The 21,439-nt window shown below is 42.2% G+C and overlaps 1 protein-coding gene and 1 long non-coding RNA gene across 3 annotated transcripts in view; one reads left to right on the top strand and one right to left on the bottom strand.

Annotated features, from left to right (window-relative positions):
- Positions 1-13,732, bottom strand: part of LOC128764512 (uncharacterized) — a 50,270-nt gene extending 36,538 nt beyond the window's left edge. Inside the window, exons 1-4 of one of the 2 annotated variants that reach the window (XR_008415768.1) lie at positions 13,711-13,724; positions 13,153-13,206; positions 12,782-12,859; positions 12,667-12,702 (exon numbers count right to left, since the gene is read on the bottom strand). This is a non-coding gene — a long non-coding RNA (uncharacterized LOC128764512). Of the gene's footprint in view, positions 1-12,666; positions 12,860-13,152; positions 13,207-13,710 lie in introns of both variants that reach the window. The other variant, XR_008415767.1, reaches the window with a different exon arrangement.
- Positions 13,733-16,446: 2,714 nt separating this feature from the next.
- Positions 16,447-20,650, top strand: dact2 (dishevelled-binding antagonist of beta-catenin 2). Its single transcript, XM_053875312.1, has 4 exons — positions 16,447-16,798; positions 17,879-18,011; positions 18,102-18,389; positions 18,677-20,650. The coding sequence occupies exons 1-4, from the start codon at positions 16,526-16,528 to the stop codon at positions 20,428-20,430; spliced, it is 2,448 nt and encodes an 815-aa protein (XP_053731287.1). The 5' UTR covers positions 16,447-16,525; the 3' UTR covers positions 20,431-20,650.
- Positions 20,651-21,439: the final 789 nt, after the last annotated feature.

Genomic DNA, 21,439 nt, shown 5'->3' on the forward strand with positions numbered 1-21,439 from the left:
TGACGGATGTTCTACCTTTAAAGCTCAATTTTAATGTCTGCAACCTTATTTCAAATGGACATTTTGGACATATGCCGTCTCTTTTGTTTACAGTTTGGCACCAATATTACTTGTCTTTATTTATGAAAAACAGATTGCCTAGTAAAGATCAGGCTCCTCCAGTCCAGGGAAATAATATTTGTATTATTATTTTATAACTTAAATGTAGCTAACCACCAACAAAAGTGAACTGTGCGTCAGTTACTGGGTTATACACGACGGATATGCATGGTCAATCTCCTCTCATAACACATTAAATTTGTCAGCATCGTCTTGAACCAATTCATTTTAAATTCAGAAATGTCGGGGTACAGATGGTCACCAGAGCGAGTATTAGCATGTGGCGTTCTAACGTGACACGTCGACGACTCTTTGATGAGTTGTTGTGTTATGCTTGATAGAGCTCATAAAGATGTGCGCTATGAAAATATTCGCAAACATGTAGTCTTGTAAACACAGCCTGTAAAAACAAAAGCTAATGAAAAGCTTATTAAACTGCGATGGGATCAGACTGGATCATGCAACAATTCACAGTGAGACAGACACCTGACTTTCCAACAGGCTTGTTAATGGAATATCACATGTGAAAGGAATGCAGATTGTTAAAATCTCCATTTATCCGGCTTATATCAGCTGTTTACCAAGCTTTTGTTTTATTCATTGGGATTCAATGTCTTTTTCAGTTGGAAAAAACAATAAATGAGGTTTTATGTGAGGAGGTCAGAAAGAGAAGGGAGTATTTGTAACTTCAGACCTCAGAATCACTGGTTCTACGATGAAACAGCAATGTTAAGCCTGAAAATTGTTTTATCCAAGAGCCGTTCAGTCAGGAAGGATAAATGTCAAACTTACTTTCTGATAGCAAATATCCTAAAAAATAATCCTGTTTTAGCAAAGTAAGCCTGGTTTAATTGGGTTTCATGAAACACCCTCTCCACTCGTCCAGTTGTGGACTTCACATGACTGTGTTTGCACTTGGTTATGGCCGTCGATGACACCGCATTTTTTTAGATTTTAGATTTAAGTCTTTGTCACCGTAACGACTGAAGAAGTGCAGCTTTGATGGACAAACTTTAAAAACTTGAAATTTCTAGGTTTAATAAGATTATTGAGTTGTAGGTGCTGCTGACAACAACAAGCTCCAAAACAAACGGCAACTATGAAGTGTTGATCATGTAGCTCTTGCACAAAGGAGGAAAACGGAGGCAGCGTTGTAGGAGGAGGTGGTCGGTTGCTAAATATATCAGAGAATTTCCGCCATTGTGGTGCCTTCAAGTGTCTCATTAGAGCAATGTGTCGGGTTAGTAACAGCAACACTGCCCACACCATTTCCGGTGGTACTGCTCTGTTTGATCCGAATCTGTAAGGTTTGTGGAAATGTGCAGAAAAACGGACGAAATGAATGCAGACACTTCCGGATCTGTATTTAGTGTTGAGCATAGCCGTACATAAAACAAACCTTTTGAGTTGAGACTCAAAAATCCAGTACAGTAGTTGCCTTCAGTTTTTGTAAGTTCTTCATTTTTACAGTGCATCAGCTACACAATAAGTCTTGGCAGAGCTTTTCATGTTAAAACATATCATCTTGTCAGATATTAAATATCCTATTACAATGTTTTAAGCTGAACTCTGAACTGACTCGAGGCTTGTTGAGAATGTGCAGCTAACTTTATGATGGTGGTTGACAGTAAGCTAAGAGGTCAGCAAGTAGTTTCATAATACCCCTTATGTAGTGTTACCAAGAATGTTTTGGCTGAAAATGTGAAAACAGATTTAACATATTGGTGAATAATTGGAACAATTGAAACCATTGTTGCTTAATGTCTGTTTTTGATTGACTATCGCATGGAAATTTGGAAATTCAGGCAGTCATAGATCAAACAGGCTTTGAAATCCAAAACAAGGCCCGTCTTATTCAAATTTGCTATTAAAGTGGTGGAATGATATGAAACTAATGCCAAGTGCAGACTCATGACATTAACCAATAAATTAGTTTTTCAGTGATAAAATGGATTCCACAAAATAAGGGTTGCAGTTAAGCCTGTTTTGCCGCCGAGGCTTTTATCTACAGGCTGAATTGGGATGACAAAATCGATGAAGACGACACTCTGTTCCCGCAAAGCTTTCAGTTATTAAGATTGGAAGAATGTTTTTGCCATGAGGATTCAATCTGGATTTTGTCATTGATGTTCGGCTCAGAATTGGTGGCCCCCACACACACAAAAATAATCCCCCAAACTGTCAGATGTCAAGAGAAACCAGACATCCTCATTGATGGAATCACCAGCCATCTAAACACATGTGCAACGTCTTTCCCTCGACTCAACCAGGAAAACCGTAGCAAGTCCATCTTGAGAACGGAGTCTGTGTGACACACGTGGCTGATGCTTCACAAATTATCAGCCTCCATGTAGCTGTTGTCAGACAGTATTAACGACAGCGAGCAGGGGCTTCGCCTCTCTGCCGAGGGGTGACAGGGTTTGTGAGCTTGGCTCGCCACACAGACCTGCTCTGTCCAGAGCTGTCGAGCTTCAGGCTCCCTGCGTCAAAGCCGGCCTTGGAGAGAAGGGCTATATTATGGCTTCTTGGCCCCTACACTGTAGTTCACAACTTTTTTTACAGCAAGAAAATATCGGGGCTCATGGTGGGTTTTTTCTTCACCTATTTTTTTTTTCTGTTCTAATCTCGGTTCTTGGCTCTGACTGGGTGAATACTCAGCACCCAGTCGTGTCCAAATACATGTCTTCTGCTGTTATCAGTCACTATCAAAATTTGTTTACCGTCCAAACACAGCTGTAAATCACTTCAGGGATTTGATATTCACTCAAACAGTGTGCTGTTTGGGGACACCTGGACAGAAATGTAGGATATTCATACATTAGATTTTGCTGCAGGCCTCTTTCTAGGTTGTACGGGTAAAAGTTCCCTTTCCCCATTCACTTTCTCGGTTCAATTCATTATAGTATATTGCATGTATTATTACAACTCTTTCAGTATTCTAAAAGCATGTTGACATTCTCAAGCAGACACAGAATAGGCGCCTATGTTTTGAGTCATCTCTTTCTTCACTTCTTTTTCCCCCACAATTTTTTTTCACATCTCCCTTAAACATCATGTACCACCAAAGCCCAGAACCCAGAGTTTCTCACAGTTCACTTGCTGACACTTTATAAATGACTCCATGTGCTCTCTGCAGTGACCTATGGCTCCTTCCTTATAAGGTGTCAAGATCTGGTCAAAGGAGGATATTCTTCAGAATAAAATAGAGCCTTAACAATCTGCCAGTGCAGCTCAGAGCTCTCATTCTTCAAATATGTGAGGAGTGATGCTGAGGAATTTGAAAACATTTGCTGTGCATTATCTTGTTACAAACACTCCTGATCCTCTCTCCTCTCACTGATAGGAGACTAAAGTACGTGCGGCTCCTCAGACGGGCGGCGGCCATTCTTCTTGCATGACCACGACTCTATTGTCAAGCTGTCAATAAAAGGTATTTATAAACAGACTTTCTTAAGTGAGACATGTGCTTTCGATTGAGGTTTGTGACTATTTAAATAGCAACACCTCCGTGATCCTGTGTGGTCCTACATCCTACGTAATACGACGCCATCCTATTCCCCATCTTGGTTCTAAGCGAGCGAGCGGTCGGGGAGCTGGTGGTATTTATAAAATGAAGCGGCTCACAGCTCGGCAGGGCAGCTGTGTTGGTGCTGTCAGCCTCATCGCCTCCAGTCCATCTCCTCTGGGCCACATGAGCTCCCATGGTGGGTTCCAGGGGGATTAGCACACCAGAGGAGGGGTTGAAGGGTTCAGGAGCAAGTGTTCAGGGGTCACCCGGAGGTTTTACATTTGATCTCTGCTGTAGAATAAATTAACATGCTCTGATGTATTATTTTTGATGGAACCAGCTCACAGTGATATGAGCAACAGTTCGTTAAGCTATCAAGTGTAATTTACTCACATCCCAGCTCTCAATGGGGATTCTGCTTGACTGAGGGGCACGAGGGTCCGGTGTTTTCCTACTGAGCGCGGCGGAGGTTGGGAGCTGCAGGTTGTTTTGGTTTTGTTTGGGCGATTGTGACAAACAGCACAAAGACACTGCTGTGTGGGTGACGTCTGACGGCGTTCACGTGCTCTGACAGCTGAAATTCTGCAGCTTGTGTGTTTTACAAGACAAAGTGAAGACGAGTTGTGTGTTTCCATGTTTCCAACATCAAATTTTGTGTGGACAGACAGTTGTGAATGCCTCCCTGAGGGCAACTCACACTTCTTACAGGTGGAAACACTCCATACTCTCTTAAAAATCATGCACCTGCAGGGAGACCAACCAGGAGAAGTATGTGTTTTGTTTTTGTTTTTTTCATGACAAGACCTCACATGGCAAACTCATCTGATGAGGAAATGCCCAAATCATACACAGATCAGAAACAAGGGGAGGTTTAGACAAACTAACTATGATTCCACTGTGCTGCAAAGGCATTGTGATAAGTGAGAAGATCCCTAAAGCCACGTCTGCTGGAGTTCCTCCTTGCAAGAAGAAACTTGCTTCTCTTCAAGGGGAAAGCAGATTAGTTTTTTTTCATCTTTTGCAGCCAAGTTTTATCTCTGCCCGCGTCTTTGTCCGTGTACATAAAGATGGCACAAGGGACAAACAACTGACATTGTCGAGGACGTAATCGGAAGTAGTTCCCCTGTCTTTATGCTACTCTCGCCGTCACAAAGCAAAAACATAAAGCGTTTTATTCAGAAAATGAATCTCAGTTAAGTAGTTCTTATAATATAATGGAGACTTTAGGAAACCTTTGGTCAAGGCTGTAAACAAAGCTGACACGTTATGGTACGTGTTCACCCTTCAGGGACCAATAGAATTTGACATGTTCATTTGAAATAATCATAACCCCTCAAAGCTTTTTCTAATCCACATAGTTCAAACACCATCTGAAAGTAGAGAAACGGGGTTTTGTGTCTGTATGACAGTTATTATGGTAGCCACCAGCACAGCAATAGATCAGCCAAACAGGGAGGTGATGAAAAACGAGAAAACAAGTTTACAGTGCGAGTTGTCGAGCGTGTATTGAGCTTGAAAATGAGTCTGAAAGGGATTTTATTTTGTTAGTGGGATAGTTGCTTAATGATGTTTCACACTGAAAAACTGAAAAACAAAAGTCCAGAAGTGACAGTTTAAAAATGTAAACATGTAAATTAGATAAGGAAATGTGGTTTATTTTGGAAAAGGGACAAAACAAAATGACTGAAGGCCAATATATAATGCAAATAATTGTAGCCCTGCAAGGGTTCAACCAGGGCGGTCAACATAAGCTTATTAGGGGGATTTGTTTCTATGTCAAGCAGCTGTAAAATGCCCACTCATCCTCACCCCGTTGGCGTGATGTATTGACGTGGGGAAAGTATGATGAAAAGGGCAGCCTTCCGCATTGACTTGGACGATATTCTGCCACGTCATTCTAGTGCTGCAGGAGTGAAAATGTTGCTCTGTAATAAACGCAACATAAACACTGTGATTTATTATCAGTCATTCGTTCCATCGTACCACAAATGCAACGATGCAATCATTATGTAACTGTACCACATACCTTCCTTCCCTAAGTGCCACAGACAAATCTTGGCCATGAAAACCAGACCCAGGATTGGCACAATCCTGGCACAGACCATTTTCAACTACAGAGTTGAAATTTGGCCTGAAAGTGAATCATGCAGACTCCATCATAAGCTAATTAACTTGTGTCTGGAAAAAATGAAAAATAAATCATACAGCACCTCAGACGGCAAACCCAAAGACAGTGTACAAAGTCTTTTTTTGATCAACTCAATCCTAATGCCACGCCAAGCTCCGCCCCATCCATGGAAATGGGTTGTTCAGTTTTCGAGAGCGGTTGACACCTTCCAACCACTACAGGGATCTCAGAGACGTGACACTTTGGAACAGAGATTTATTTGAGGCTTCTTTTGACAGCTTCAAAAATGTTCCTTGAATAGGACATAGCTTTCAAAACTTTCAAAAACGTTTTCTGTAAAAATGGCACCGTTTCCGGCGTTAACATGGATTCCAGGAAAACTACTGAATACTATGTGGTATACATTCAAGGCCTGCGCCGTATTAGCATATTAGCATAACCAGCCAAACATGGGAAGAGATGTTGCGGACTGAGTTCTGTGCCAGGATTGGATGAGGTGTCTGAGAGGTGTCATGGGGATGAAAGGTCCATCCGACACAGAACCTGTCTGGGTACGACCAACTGTTTCTCCATGTGGAAAGGGCTTTAACCTTGTGGTGGAGGTCTACCAAAGTGCTGAAATGTCAGGCAAGCATGTGAGCAGAATTGTTTTTAAGATTTTATTTTCGGCAATCTGAGTAATTCAAAGTGATGAATTTGATTGCAAAGAATGCCAAGAATAACAATGCCATCATGCTTCAAGTTCACAAGATCACTTGTAAGAGAATATTAGCGTCAATTTACAAACAAAAACTGAAACACAAGAAGGCTGCAATAAAAGTCATGACAAAGACATGGCAAGGAAAACAACATAACTATTCAGAATAAGTGACATTGTGTGAGAGTTTGTGGAGCCAATGACATCACTTTACGCAACCACAATTAGGATGGCATCTCAAATAACCCCAGTCTAATCTAATATCAACCCCAAGTCGCCTACACCGGTCAACTTTATATCGGCCGTCACCACTGACAATGCTTCCTAATTTAGTTCCAAATGTTGCTGAATTATCTTGAAATATTTGTCTCTACTACATATTAACTCATGAAGCTTGAAGTCAAAACAATGTGGTTTACAGACATACCAAGAAAATTTACATCAAGGTGAAAGTTCGCCTGTGAGTTTGATGATGATCTGCTGTATTTTATACACTATTTCACAAAACACGTATTTCCATTCACCACGTTTCCAAAAACAGCTCCTTCAAACACAGCCCAGGGCCAAAGGACACAATGTCTGATGTCCTGTTTGGTTGCGTGTGCAGAGCCTGTCGCCGCCTCCATTGTCCAGAAGTACCACTTTCACTGTTATAATAACAAACTGTACATAATTGAATTAACTGTGTCTCCTGTGTCTTGGCAGCGCAACAGAAGACATGACAACACAAAAACACGATGGGGTACTGTGTGGTCTGCTGTATTTTTGTATTTTATGATGGTAATCTGGTTTGTGCTGGAAAATGAAACAGTTTTATCAACAGAAAAGGGATTCACTTAAGTCTCAGCGAAGACACAAAAACAGTGAGTCTCCAGGATTCAACCGGGTCAGTGAGTGTCCATGTTTTACGTCCCATTTCCCCGCTCATAAAAAGACATGAGCCGTTCGAGTCCCTTCTCGATAATTCTGCTTGCATTGAGTTTGACACTTTTATGCCCGAGCATGAGTTACAACTGAACCAGGTTAATGTTTGCTTTCCAAAATGTTTTCCTGCCTCTTAAGAATTTAATGATTGCTGCACACAGATCAGTGATCTAAATGTTTTCGGATAAATAATTATTATTCATGGCACAGACGTCCAACAAATCTCATGTGGAAAAGGAGGCTTTGGAAAAGTGTTTCTGTAGCTTGTCACGCCTGAAGTACAGAGGATCTACTACAGCAACTCTCCGCGCGGACTTGGCAAAGAGCTGCAGACTGCATTCAGGTAAAGCGCAGCTAAATTAGTTAATTCAGAGTGATGTCTTCGTGATTTGCAAGGGTCCCGCGTGGACACAAGCCCCCCACTTACTGAATTAACATAAATTTGCTCAGCTCAAATAAAGTTTGATGGGGAGATAATTTTGTGAGCACACAGCATAAAAGACTCTCTTATGACCGAGACGCAGCGGTCGGGGGGAAAATGAGTCTGCAGAGGAGAAAAACACTTCATGCTGGTCGCCGTGTGCACCAACACTGACTCAGTAGGTTTTGTTTAGGTTGAAGAAAAGCTTAATTTAGCCTCAGATGCTCAGAGCAAAATATGTTCCATTCAAACTTAGGTTGCTGGTCCTAGTCCAATGTGAGGAAATTCTTGGCGCAGAGCTGTGTACAGTTTCCATGCTTTCCCTGTGCTTCTGCAGGTTTTCTCTTGGTGCACCGGTTTCTTCCCTCGCAGGTAGAATTGAGTCAAAAGAGTCTGCGAGTGTAAGAAGTTGTCTGTATGTGTTTGGACTGGAACAACACGCTTTTGTCCCGATTCTGATACATGGGTGTCGATTCGATTACTGCAATTCTAATGCTGTGTAGAATTGATTACGGTAATTTCCGCACTGCAGAAAACTAGTTTTGAAAACTGGGTGCAGCATCGATAGTGAGGAAACAATGGAAACAAGCGGCGTAATACGGACTGTCTTGATTTATCCATGCTACTCTCACAATAGACAAGGTGCAGCTCTCCAAGCGGGATCAAAATCTGACTCGCTTGTGTTCACGTTGGACTTTTGACTGAAACGCACATTGTCTCGAGACAGCGTCTCACATCTTTTATTCACATTAAAGCCCTCAAAATGCGCTGTTTTTCACCCCAAGTTCCAACACCACTGCCGATCTCAGCGGCTGACTCTCGATTCCAGATCTCCAGGAGATCGACTCTGTTGAGAGAGCTGCGGACACGCGTGCAAAGACAGCGCATTTCGAGTGCTTCAAGGGTAAATAAAAGCCACTGATTTCATCGTCTCTGATTTAATATGATATCACCCTGTAAAAATCCATATATTAGCCGTGCTGTTGTATAAGCTGCAGTGCTCAGGCCATGACAAAAAAGTAGCGACTTATATTCCAGAAATTACGGTAATTTCTTCATTTGAAAAACAAAAGTTGAATGATACACTTATATATTAGTGATATTTCATTTATTAATTTAGCAATTCATTCATTTAACTGGACTGACGTCAATCAGAACAAACCTGTTTTCAGGCACAAAGCTGATTTCCCCCTTAAAATTCTGGTTCTCATTACAATATACTGCTGAACTTAAAGTATTGCAATATTGCAATGTATCGTATCGTCATTCCTGTATTGGGATACGTATCATATCGCAAGATATCTGCCAATACACATTCCTAACATCCAGTACGAGCTGTTCACATTGAAGGCATTGATTCAGCGTCTACAGCCTTAAAGGGGAAATAGTGAGCCGCAGTTAGCAGAACACTAACCGATGATATACATTTGACTCAAGTTGGGTATGACAATAGACGTTTTCCTGTCATATTAAACTTATATTTTTGATTGGCCTCTCTGTCAAGCATGTTTTTGGATTCATCTATGATGCCATCTGCTCACCTTCCGTTTACAGAAAAAAAAACATATTCATTGTTCCTATTTGTCCTGTGATGGACCAGCACTTTATTTCAGCTTTCTTTTAATCTTATCTCTACAATATTCTTATTATCCCCATTATTAACTACCACTTTCACAGGGAACAGATAAAACCCAGTTAAAACTATCAACAAGGTTCACTTCTGCACGCACTGCCTTTGAAACAATTTCACCAAATTTAAAGTTGAATGTCACTTCCCTCCTCAGACCCAAGACATTTAAAAAAGTCATGTAGCTGTGCATTGAAATATTTTATTATAAGATATTTACAATTCTCAACAGCACACACCTTGTTCCCTTAGGCGGCTAATAAATCAAATGATTACGTAAGAGGGCCAAATAAGTGCCACACTGTCTAAATAAAGTGAACTTTCAAAAGCTTGGACAGTTCATTCAACATCTTGTGGCACGACTGACTTCAAATCAAAGCTGTAACCCACAGAAACAAGCCACTTATCAACGATTTCATCGGCAGATAAATCCTGGTGCTGCTCCACTGGCAATGAATCGACTGCTAACATCGTGCACGGACTGTCTGCACCCTTGGCAGCGACTCGAGTGCTACCAGTTATTCAGCAGAACGTATCTCAAACACCATGTAAAAACCTGGACATGTCAAAAATAAAGTAGTGGCAGTTTGTGTTTCTTGGACAGCGCGTCCACTGCCGTTTTCGTTGGAAGTGTCTGAGGAATTAAAAGAAAACAAATGTGACTTCAGCCCACTAAACTGTGCCTTACTCTGCTCCTGCAGCAGGCTGTCATGTCTCAGTGGTGAGATAATGTTGGCGAATCAGAAATCACTGAGGGTATTAAAAAACACCGGAGGCCTTTCTTAAAAAGGACACATCAACATCTGAAGCAGCAGATAAAGAACAGATGCATTTCATTGGCAATAAAACTCAGTTGGAAATAAAATCTATCTCCCTAAGAGGAGGCAGACATCTGGTGTGAGACTGCACAGCGACATAAAATAGTAGGAGTGCGTCTCTGCGAGGGAGAGGTTGTTCTTGGTTCATTCATTCATTAGACACTGAGGAGTTCACTGCCGGTAAAATAGGGTCTTTGATGTTGTGAAAGTCCATATCTCACTTCAGTCGATGATGTAGATCTGAAACTATCAATCATTTGACCTGCATGGGATTTCCAGAACGCACAACAAACGGGAAATAACTACAAAGCAACAACGGCAGTCTTTTCGAGGATCAAATATGATATCAGATTTTGCCCTTCTGTAGTCATTAGTTCATAACGGCGACATGTGAAACACTATCCAGTTCCGATTCATTCCATCCTTCTCAAATTGAAAGCCCCACATATGACAGCACCCTTGTTTATCTCGCTAACTTCCATCCCACACATCCTGTTTGAGGCATCATCCTTTCAAACATGATATTCCCAAAACATCGACTGCATCTCCGTTAGAATCAACAAGGTTATTTGAGTAAATACTTCACAGTGTCTTTTTAGGTGAGTAAAACTGTCAGCCAACCATTAATCAAACAGTACTTTACAAGCACTGCCTGTATCTAATGCCATTGTCTCAGTAATGGCCTCAAGCTGTTGCCAAAAGCAGTGACAGTCAGAACTATCTAGGTCAGTTACATCTCCATTCATAGCCTTTGAATAATTCACAAATTTTCCTGTAATTATTAGCTTTTATTATTCCGATATCAAAATATGAAAGTATGTATTCAATACATTATTTATAAATTTGAAATAAATATATGTGAAACATCAAATAAAAAGAAATAACAGGAAATAACACAAATATACTAATCAGTTCGTTACTGAAAGGAATTTTATAACAACCCACAGAACGATAAAGGACATATGTTTCTTATGTCAAGGTTTGAAATAAAAATATATGAATATGATTTCATTTTATTCATCCAACAAGTGAGATATATACTATTTAAGGAAAAAAATGGTAAAATGACTGGCGTTTTGTTTAAAATAGTTCTTAATGCGAATGAAGATGATAAATATTGCCAATATTAAACGTGTAAAGCAGAAAAAAGGAGCATTTCTACCCACCAACGAGGTCGGACTGCGCTTTGGCCAGCACTGTTCTAGGTCCTCTTCGCCATAATTTCCTTTGGCTTTGAAACTTTTGACGTTAAAGTGACGGAATTACATTTCTTGTTTCCTCCCAAAACATTGTGCGAAAACATCCCAGGTGCAGTCTGGGGACGTTGCACAATCGAAATAGGAAATTAAACAAATCAACTTGACATGTGTAAAGTAGCTCAGAGTGAATGGAGGACATGGATTTCGAAATTCAGCAATAGAGCAGCAATTATGATTGTTTGAGCACTAAATCGCTTCAGTAGCAGTCGGGTCGTTTGCATGTGAGTGTTGAACTTCGACATCACTGCGTTGCATTCATTCAAGCTTCCCAGACCAGTGTCTTCGATTACCAAGCACATGGTTATGATGCGGCTCGAAAAGAGACATCTCATAATATTGGACTGTGATAATAAAACCCCACGTCATTTGATCATTTACACATAATTACTTCTCACCACAGGAATGCCCACTCCATGTGGGTAAGTATCTTTGCCTCGAGTGAACAGATGACAGGGTTTGAGCTTGTTCAAATTGTGGGAGGGTGAAATTCCCTCTTGGCTTATTTTGCATTAGACCAGCCAAGTGGTGAGGTTGTGGCAGGACAGGGCACCATGGACAGGTCAACAGACTGTCACAGGGCAGATGCAGACAGATGAGCGTGCACACGCCGACAACTGCAGACAATTTAAAATCTCAAATAAACTATTTGGAGGGAGGAAATCAGATGATCACGGAAAACGTCATTCTCATGATCCAAACCAGTGGAATCTAATATGAATTTTAAAAAAATGTCACATTGACAGGTAAGAAAATATCAGACATGGGTGGATCATCAACTGTGGAGCTCTCACTTCAATACTTTCAGATGCCGCATATAGAAAGTGATACAAAGGGATAGGGAAGCTATAAGGGAAAGTGAGCTATCTGCAGCTGGGAGAAAAAGATGAGGTCAATTCAGAGCTCATATCTTTTTGACAAAGAGTAGCTCTTACTGCATTGTTTGGTTTTGTCTTTTTGTCTTGTCATTTGTATCTGGTACACTATGCCACTTGAACATTACTCACACATTCATGTGTTAGTTATGTTGCCGTTATCTAACAGCCAGCCCACTGCACTCTACTGACACCTTCAGGCGCTTCGTATTGTTGATACAATGATCGTTAAATGTCAGTTAAAATTGTGCCATCGCACCATTGGGCTTTATGTCTACAAAATGCTGCTTAAAATTATTGCTATGAACGGTACCTTTGTGAGGAGTTGCCACAGGACGCCCACATCCATCTGTCACAGGACATGAGGAGACACTTCAGACTGGAAGTCGGAACTTGATTACTAAAAGGCTGCTCCTCGTCTTCCTCACATTCCAGCTGATGTCACCGTGTTTTTGAAGGTGATGAGGGCAGAGGGCATCCCAGCATCTCAGTGATGTGCTTTGTACCTGCATCAACACATGACGACATCCCAGGTCGACGTGAGCTTCTCAGTGTATATACAGCCCGCGCGCTATAACATTAGAATCAAGATAAGAACACAACACTCGTAACAAATTAGAAGTATGTGTAACTTTTTCTTATTTCTCACTCTGACACCAGAAAACACCAAACACTCAGCTGGGTTGCTCTGTAATGTTACAACGTCTCTTCAGCAGTTCAAGCGGGAATCATGTTTCCCCACAATTCAATATTCACAGGGTGTGAAAAAATCACAAATACGAAAGGAAAACACACACACCTGCACAAGAAAACACCAAACATTCAGCTGGGTTGCTCTGTAATGTTGCAGCTTCTGCTGGAACATAGTTAAGACATACTTAAAGTAAATTTGGGAATAACATTAAATAAAACATCTACCCTTATTATTATAACGGCTCTATGAAGTTTCGCCGTTAAATAACAACATATTTTGTCACAATAATTCACTTAAAGCGATCCCAGCCTCTTAGCTCTTCAGCAGTACAAGTACAAGGGGGAATGAGGTTTTCCCACAATTCAATGAGGATAGGTCAAAGTGCATGTATGTAACATTAATTAACAGTAGGTGGTAGTATTATCCTATTTTAGTGAATTTAACATCAAGCGCTCACTATGTTAATGTAAATATAACAGTGAGGAAACCTAAAGAAATATGGAAAGACTTATTTGAACTGTTTTACTTTTCAATTATCGACCTCAGCTGAGGTCACATGTAAACTAGTTTCAATAGCAGACCAAAACTGTCGTGTGACGCCACAAAACACTTGGAAAATACTATAAACGCCAAAGAAAAATAATGAGAAAAGTTGTTACTCACAATGCTCGAGAAAGTTGCCGCTCGACCGCATGTTTTTCTTCTCCAAGCAGAGAAGTACTACTCGAAATGCTTTACAGATGGAGACTGCCCTCTAGTGGTGACAGGAATAGCTACACTTGGTTACTGCACGAGCTCTACATCACATGAGAGATCACTTTTATTTTTAACGTGATATTATTAATATCAAAGCACCTATTTCAACATGAGGCCAAATGAGCATTTAGAGTAAGTAGACTTGATTCTCTTTTTTTTGTATTTATCTGATATTTATTTATTTTGGACATATAGTTTGTGTTTTTGGAAACCGGAGGCCCCAGACTGAAATTTTGTTGCCATAATACAGTGACATGTTTTTGTGCAATGACAATAAAGAAAGTCTAGTCTAAGTCTTAAGTACACAGGTGAACACCGCCCCAGGTATTCCGGTATTCCCTTTGAACTCCAGTTGAGAGATAGCAGCAGATATGAGGATGAAAGAATTTTCCACCTGCGATAGGCTTCGTGCTGCCGCAGTGTAAGTGAATGGTCCTGGAATGAGGGTCCCATCACTCCCTGACTCCACGCCTTATCAGGCGATTGAAATCAGGAGCAAGTGTTTCGTTTGACAAAGATTAATGAACTGCTGAAGTGAGAAGAAAAGGGCTGAAATAGTTGCTGTATCACTCCCGTGGAAAGGAAGGCAACGTATATAAATCATGTATGACAACATGTCAGTGTGGCTACTGAAAAATGTGACATAAAAGAATTCAATATGTTGCATTATAGAATATTAATGGAGTAATTCTTGTCAGGGCTGCTTCACTCAAGTATATATATATATATATATATATATATATATATAAAACCGGAAACGGATGGATTGCGCTCTCCAGGTTGGGACTGAGATCTTGCCTCAAGTGGAGAAGTATCTCGGGGTGTTGTTCTCATGTGAGGGGATTAGGGATTTGGAGATTGGTCGGCAAATTGGGGCAGCAGGGGCTGTATTGCAATCCCTTTGCCGCACTGTTGTCCATAAGAGAGAGCTGAGCCAGAAGGCAAAGCTCTCTATATACCGATCAATCTTCATCCCAACCCTCACCTATGGTCATGAGATTTGGGTCATGACCGAGAGAACAAGGTCCCGGATACAAGCAGCTGAAATGGGTTTTCTCCAAAGGGTGGCAGGCGTCTCCCTTAAAGATAGGGTGAGAGGTTTTGTCACTCAGGAGAGACTTGGAGTACAGCTGCTGCTTCTCCACATTGAGAGGAGTTAGCTCAGGCATCTCATCAGGATGCCCTCTGGACGCTTCACTTTGGAGGTGTTCCAGACATGTCCAGCTGGGAGGAGACCGAGGGGTCGACCACTGTCCTGAGAGCGTCTCAGGATCCCCCAGTCAGAGCTGGTGGATGTCGCTCGGGAGAAGGGCGTTTGGCGTGACCTCCTGAAGCTGCTGCCCCCGCGACCCGGCAACGGATAAGCAGGCGACGATGGATGGATGGATGGATATATATATATATATATATATATATATATATATATATATATATATATATATATATATATATATATATATATATATATATATATATATATATATATATATATATATATATATATATATATATATATATATATATATGTATATATATATATATATATATATATATATATATATATATAATTTTTTTGGACTAGAGCAGTTGCAGATGTGATACTTAATTTAGTCTTGTAGATGGTTATTGCTTTTGTAAGGTAGTTTAAATAAGCGTGCAAACATTGAATGTGTTCCCTCAAAGTGGAGGTGATAAAAATGATTGATTGGGAAGTGTGACACTGTTCAAATGCTGCAGGCAGAAAGAAACTGTGACTCATTAAAGTAAACCTAATCCAACACAAAACCTTCTTTATCTAATGTACTAATGAGGAGAAGATGTAATTAGATAGCAGCGTTTGTGCTGATAAATTGCGCCTCATCCACATCCAAGTTAAACATATAAAGGAACTGACCTACACTCGAATGTTTCGTAACAATATGGTAATTTTACGGGCCGGGACGTTTAATTCGGACACTTTTTATTCTATATTATTTTTAATCTAAACCCTAGGATGGTGTACCTAAATATTCTCAATTGTTCAATGGACATATTCCTCGTTCACTGGAATATCTCACTGCGAAGTTTATTTTATTTTATTTACCGTTTGAGCGTTGTCCACAAGGAGGCGCAAATAACCAACATTAAATTCGGGCAAACCATTTCACTTTATAAGGAGACTGCTGATGGTTATTTTTAAATCTCATTTAATATAATGTACATTGTTTTTATTTTCCCGTTCGTTGGCTTTTAAAATTAATTATTGCCCAACTTCATTACTTTTTGTTACAGAAGACATGTATGTTTTGCTGTTAAACCTTTGGAAATTCCCTGACCAGCACATGCGGGTTTTGTTTTTGCATCGTCCAATGCTGTTTTTGACATGCAAACAAGGTCTAACTGGAGGTAATGATTGCGACGTCAGCTGCGTAAAAGGCGCGCTAATGTGCCCATCGTGTGTCGTGGTCTTATGCAGATGACTCTCGCACATGCCCGGGCAGCTCCAGTGAAGACCTCGAATAGAGGGATTAAACCAGATGTTCGTTAGGACCCCGTGATCAGCCAATCAGAAGCAGATCCATTTGTTCAGTGGGCGGAGCCAAGTGTGCCCTCTAAACCCAAGAGTCGTTCTACAGGTAGTTTAAAACCCATTGCAGCCAGATGAGCCCAGAGACGGTGATGCTGCTCTGAGCTCCGGGGACCACAACACAGTTTGGATTCTGGATATGCGTCTTTCTCCATCATGCTGAGCAGGAAGAACTCGAGCGCGGGGGTCATGAGTGCTGCGTGCGGGGGCGACCGCGCCAGGGTCGGGGAGCGCTTGCAGGCGGCACTGGCCGGACTGCAGGAGCTCCATCTACTCCGGGACCGTCAGAGCGACATGGTGAGCTGGGCTCTGAAGGCGGACCGAGAGGCACCGGTGACTTTTATCCAAGCAAGTCAAGAGGCGCCGCAGAAGATGGGAGCTGAGGAGCAGCGGCTGGAGGCGACGCTGACTGCCCTGAAGCAACAGCTGGTAGGAAGTCGTTCCAATAAAAACATCATAAAAGTGGCTCGTAAACATATCCACCTAGTTCGTCTCTGCGCTTCTTTTGAAACTTACAATGGAGGGTCAGCTGATCCTCGCGTGCACGCACTTCTTTAATTATTACCAGACGCACTTTCATGCGCTCAGCTGGGGGTAGGAAGTCCGATAGGAGTCATAAATCAAGGTTCATTGCAGGACCAGAGGGCTGGATAGTGTATGCATGAATCTTTGGGGGACTGCAGGGGGCCATCCTGAATCATTAACCTCTAATGTCAGGAAACGCAATGTTAAGGGGAAGAAGAGATTTTACTGCACATGTATCTGTGGTGTTTGTATTACTCCTGCCTGGCAAGATAAAGCAATGTAACCGCTTTATTGAAGTATTAAAGTTGTTTTTTTTATATTGCGCTATATGAAATAGTGTAGTTCAGTGAAACAGCCTGTGAAATAGTTGTTAATAATAGTTAATAATAATACATTTTCTGTCTCTGTACTCGATGCCATTAATTCTGCTGAATATTCCCATTAATAACCAAATAATAAATAATAACTACCATATAGAGTATGGGTGACTCTATACACTGCTTGAGATGTGGTGAGAAATGTGACCCACAGAATGGTAAACACATGTCGCTCTCTTGATTTGAGGACTGTACTACAGTAGAATCTGAGTTGAAGCAGCAAAGTAAACACTCCTCCCAACCCCCAAGCTTTGCCCCAAGACGAGTTTACACAATGGCCAAGCCCTCGCTGTGGGGGAGAAATGAGTTACCCACTACTGCTTTTTCCGTGCTCCCCTATGTCCTGCTGGGGTTAATCATCAGCTACAGCTGGGTTTTTTGTTTTTCTGATGCCCGTACATTAGAGCACAAACCGGGGTTGCTAATCCCCATCTACATGGCAATAAAGCTGTTAATGTGAGCCCCTATTGCTATTCGTGCGAGTCAATGATGCTGTGCCAGGAGATTTAAAACACTATTTCTCTCCTGATCTCATTAAGCTCTTGTTTTCTCTGCTCGTGTGAACACAAGGTTTAACTAAAATAGAACCTTTTTTTTTTCTTCGCAGTCACGTCTCAGAAAACAGGATGTAGGTCTGAAGACTCACTTGCAGCAGCTGGATCAACAGATCAATGACCTGAAGTTGGATGTGAGCAAAGCTTCCACTGAGCAAATGGAGAGCGACAGCAGGCCAAGTTCAGGTTTGTGGAAGCCCTACGGATGTTTGCTTTCGCACTCGGGTGTTAAATATTGTGCAAAGGTCTCATGAGTGTCTGTTATGTTCTGCTCAGGTTTCTATGAGCTCAGCGACGGCGGCTCCTGCTCCCTGTCCAACTCCTGTACCTCAGTGTACAGTGAATGCCTGTCCTCATCCCAGACCAGCCTCCTCCTCCCCCCAATGAGCCCTGCTACGTCATCCTTCAGCCCGCCATTGCATATTGATGCAAGCCGGCGGCGGTCGGCTGATGAAAGCACTTCCCAACCCACCCCTCCCCGAGCTTCAGGAGTCCACCTGGGGAGCAGCAGAATCCGAGCAAGTACTTGTAAAGAGCAAGGACGACCAAGACCAGTATCAACCGGTAAATAGCAACACACAAAGTCATCACTTGTTTTCGGAATGAGCCCAGAAAGGCGATGAGACAGTGCCGACCTCAGGCCAGGCTTACAATTACATCAATAAATAAATGATTCCTTAACCCCCAAACTAAATGATGTAACCTTCAAAGCCCTTTCATGAAACCACAGAACATGATCAAATCTGATAACCTCAGAGTTAGCTCAACTATTTGAGATATTCTGTTTACAAACAAACTAGCAAAACATTGGAAATACTTGACAACTTATTTTCTTTGTCTCTGCCTATCAGGTGATCTTGACCGAGTCATCATGGCCCAGGGACCAACCTTCTACAAAGCCATGGAGCCTGCCAACCACTCAGTCTACTCAAACCTGAAGACATTCGCCATGGACCCCAAGTTTAAAAGCAACCTGGTGTCCCGTGGGGGGAATGAGGTGTACAACTATCCCAGCCCGCTGCATGCTGTGGCGCTGCAAAGTCCCATATTCTCAGCAGGACAACCAGACACACCTGCTGTTACTGAAACTGACAAAGCCCCACCAAGTGATTGTGACTCTCTTCGAAGGGCCCCACAATGGTATGACACCAAGACCATCGGATACATTGACAAGCTGGTCCAGCGCAGCTTCTGTAAAATCCCTAGTGAAACGGCCACCAGTACTTTACAGACTAACCGTAATTGTCACAGGAAGCCCACTGAAATCACAGCTGGTCAAGAGCCATCTGTTCCTCAGCCTGTCGCAGTCCAAACCACAAACATCGCACCACCAGATCACCAGAAGAGAGTCTGTGCGACGTTCCCCAGTCAAGACACAGCTGAGAACACAAACCACCAACAGGGAGACCCAGAGACTTCTTATAGGTATCCCTACCCTGCTGGCATGAGGGAGTACAGCTCAGATGAAGTCACAGTATCCTCCCTCAAGAAGAATGAGAAGGTGCAGGCAGATTATGGTAGCATGACGAGAAGTCAGTCCGATCATTCGGAGTCACGAACTCTGGAAAGGAGAGACTCGCGACCAAGACAAATGGCGTCTCACGGCTCCAGCACAGAGGAGAGTCAAAGTTACGAGCACACTGCTTCCCCTCAGTTTGTCCACGCCGAATTTGTTCCAGCCGAAACCCAACGGGTCAAGTTGAGACAAGCAGACCGTAAAACCAGAGCTGTAAAGCTGAGACGAAAGACCAACGAGAAGCCCCGAACAAGCAGGCAGCAGCACGGCTACTCCTCTGGCGAAAAGCCGCGGGATCCTCACGGGTACAAAGGCGAGCAAAGGAAGTCTGGGAAGAGCAAAGTCGTGCAGAAATCGCCCACTTTCTACACAGAAGAACGAAAGCAGGGATACGGCCCAGACAGCTCTGCTGCTGGGGTGATGTATAACCAGAAAGTCAACCCCAAGCAATATTCCAATTCTGTTAGCAAGCCTAGCAAAAGCCGCAGACAGCAGTATGTGGAGTACGAGCAGCCGTCGGACCAGAGGAGGAAGAGACACGGGAAGTGGCCTTGTGATGCTGAGATGTACAGAGGCAGCATGACCCGCAGTGTGAGCGCCAAGCCTGGCCAGTGGATGGGACCTGCCCGGCCTTTCCACTCTTCACTGTCCACCAACTCATTCTTCAGCAGGCTGAACGCTAGATACCCCCCTGCACCTTTCCACGTGTCCAGCAACTACCCACCCAGGTGTGAGTCTGAATACTCAGCCGAATGTGCCTCCCTCTTCCACTCCACCATAGCCGAAAGCAGCGAAGGAGAGATGAGCGACAACACCACCAACCGCTTCGGGGACAGCGAGTCCAGCCAGAGCTTCCAGTCGCTCTCGGACTCTGACAGCAGCCTGTCTCTTGATGAAGGGGACCAGGTGGACAGTCTGGAGGACGAAGGCGATCTTGTGTGGGCCGACGCAGCCATGGGACCCACAGCTGCGGGACACCACCTCCCACGCCCTGAACCCTCAGCCTGCCGCATCAAGGCCTCCCGAGCTCTCAAGAAGAAGATCCGCCGATTCCAACCTGCTTCTCTTAAAGTCATGACCCTTGTGTGATTCTTCTTTTTTTTTATAAGTTCCTTTATTTTTTTTTCTTCACAGGCCAGAAAAAAACATCTGTCAATATTTTCACTTAATTATATATAAGCAGCGTTGCTCTCCTATTTGTAAATATTTATATTATAAGGACTTAAAGTACGGTGCTGGAATTAAAACAAACATGTTTTGGCCATTTTTTTTAGAATAATTTTTGTATTTTTTGTCTTCGTATATTTTCTTCCTGATCTGTCATTTGTATTGTAATAAACAATCTATTGCATGTTGACACAGTTTCCACTGTCTTATTATTGTTGCCTTAACTTTTATATTTAGACTGCAAACAACCTCCGGCAGCTGAGATAAGTCCTGGCTGTGCCGCTGACACCACTGAGTAAACACGGTTGCCAGACTCTCATCAGCTGACCTCCATCTTATTATTCCAGCCACGATCACACATGTCGAGAGGAATCTGAAACCTGACAAACGTCTTGATGGCTGTGGCCACTTGCGCACTGATAACTCATCTTATCTGACCTCCCTGCAGTTTATTTACAATCTGAGTGGCGATTCAAGTGTGAAACGAATCAGAGCTCAGACGTTTGAATGTGATTAAAGTTTCTCACACCGTGGTGATAAAGCACACAACTGGACCACACAGGGGGGATTTTCAATCAGAGCCTGGAACCGAGTTTGCAATAGCATTCTATATTTTAAATCGATGAATTTCTAGATCCCAGTAGTCAGTTGAAAATTTCTTAGAAATCACTCAGCGCAGCTGAAAGAGTTAGTTCTACAACTTAATCTGCCTCCTCTTCACAACATAGTCTTCATAGTCTGAATTTATTTGGTAGTTACTAGAACTGTAAAACAAATAAAACTTTGTTTATAGTCAATTTATCCAGATGATGTGAAAATTTATTTCACTACTACAAAAACGAAGATGAGACAAAAAAAAACCTCATAAAACAGGTAAATCAAAATAAATATATAAAAAAAAATCAAATAAATCTTTTGCATTTGAAACATC

This window comes from Synchiropus splendidus, chromosome 9, assembly GCF_027744825.2.
Source record: "Synchiropus splendidus isolate RoL2022-P1 chromosome 9, RoL_Sspl_1.0, whole genome shotgun sequence".
Lineage (NCBI taxonomy): Eukaryota > Metazoa > Chordata > Actinopteri > Syngnathiformes > Callionymidae > Synchiropus > Synchiropus splendidus.

What these genes read in the sequence shown, in the direction of transcription:
- dact2 (XM_053875312.1), top strand. Translation starts at nt 16,526, where the DNA reads ATGCTGAGCAGGAAGAACTCGAGCGCGGGGGTCATGAGTGCTGCGTGC. An exon ending in CGACAGCAGGCCAAGTTCAG is followed by an intron (nt 18,012 to 18,101) that starts GTTTGTGGAAGC and finishes TGTTCTGCTCAG; the next exon opens with GTTTCTATGAGCTCAGCGAC. An exon ending in ACCAAGACCAGTATCAACCG is followed by an intron (nt 18,390 to 18,676) that starts GTAAATAGCAAC and finishes TCTGCCTATCAG; the next exon opens with GTGATCTTGACCGAGTCATC.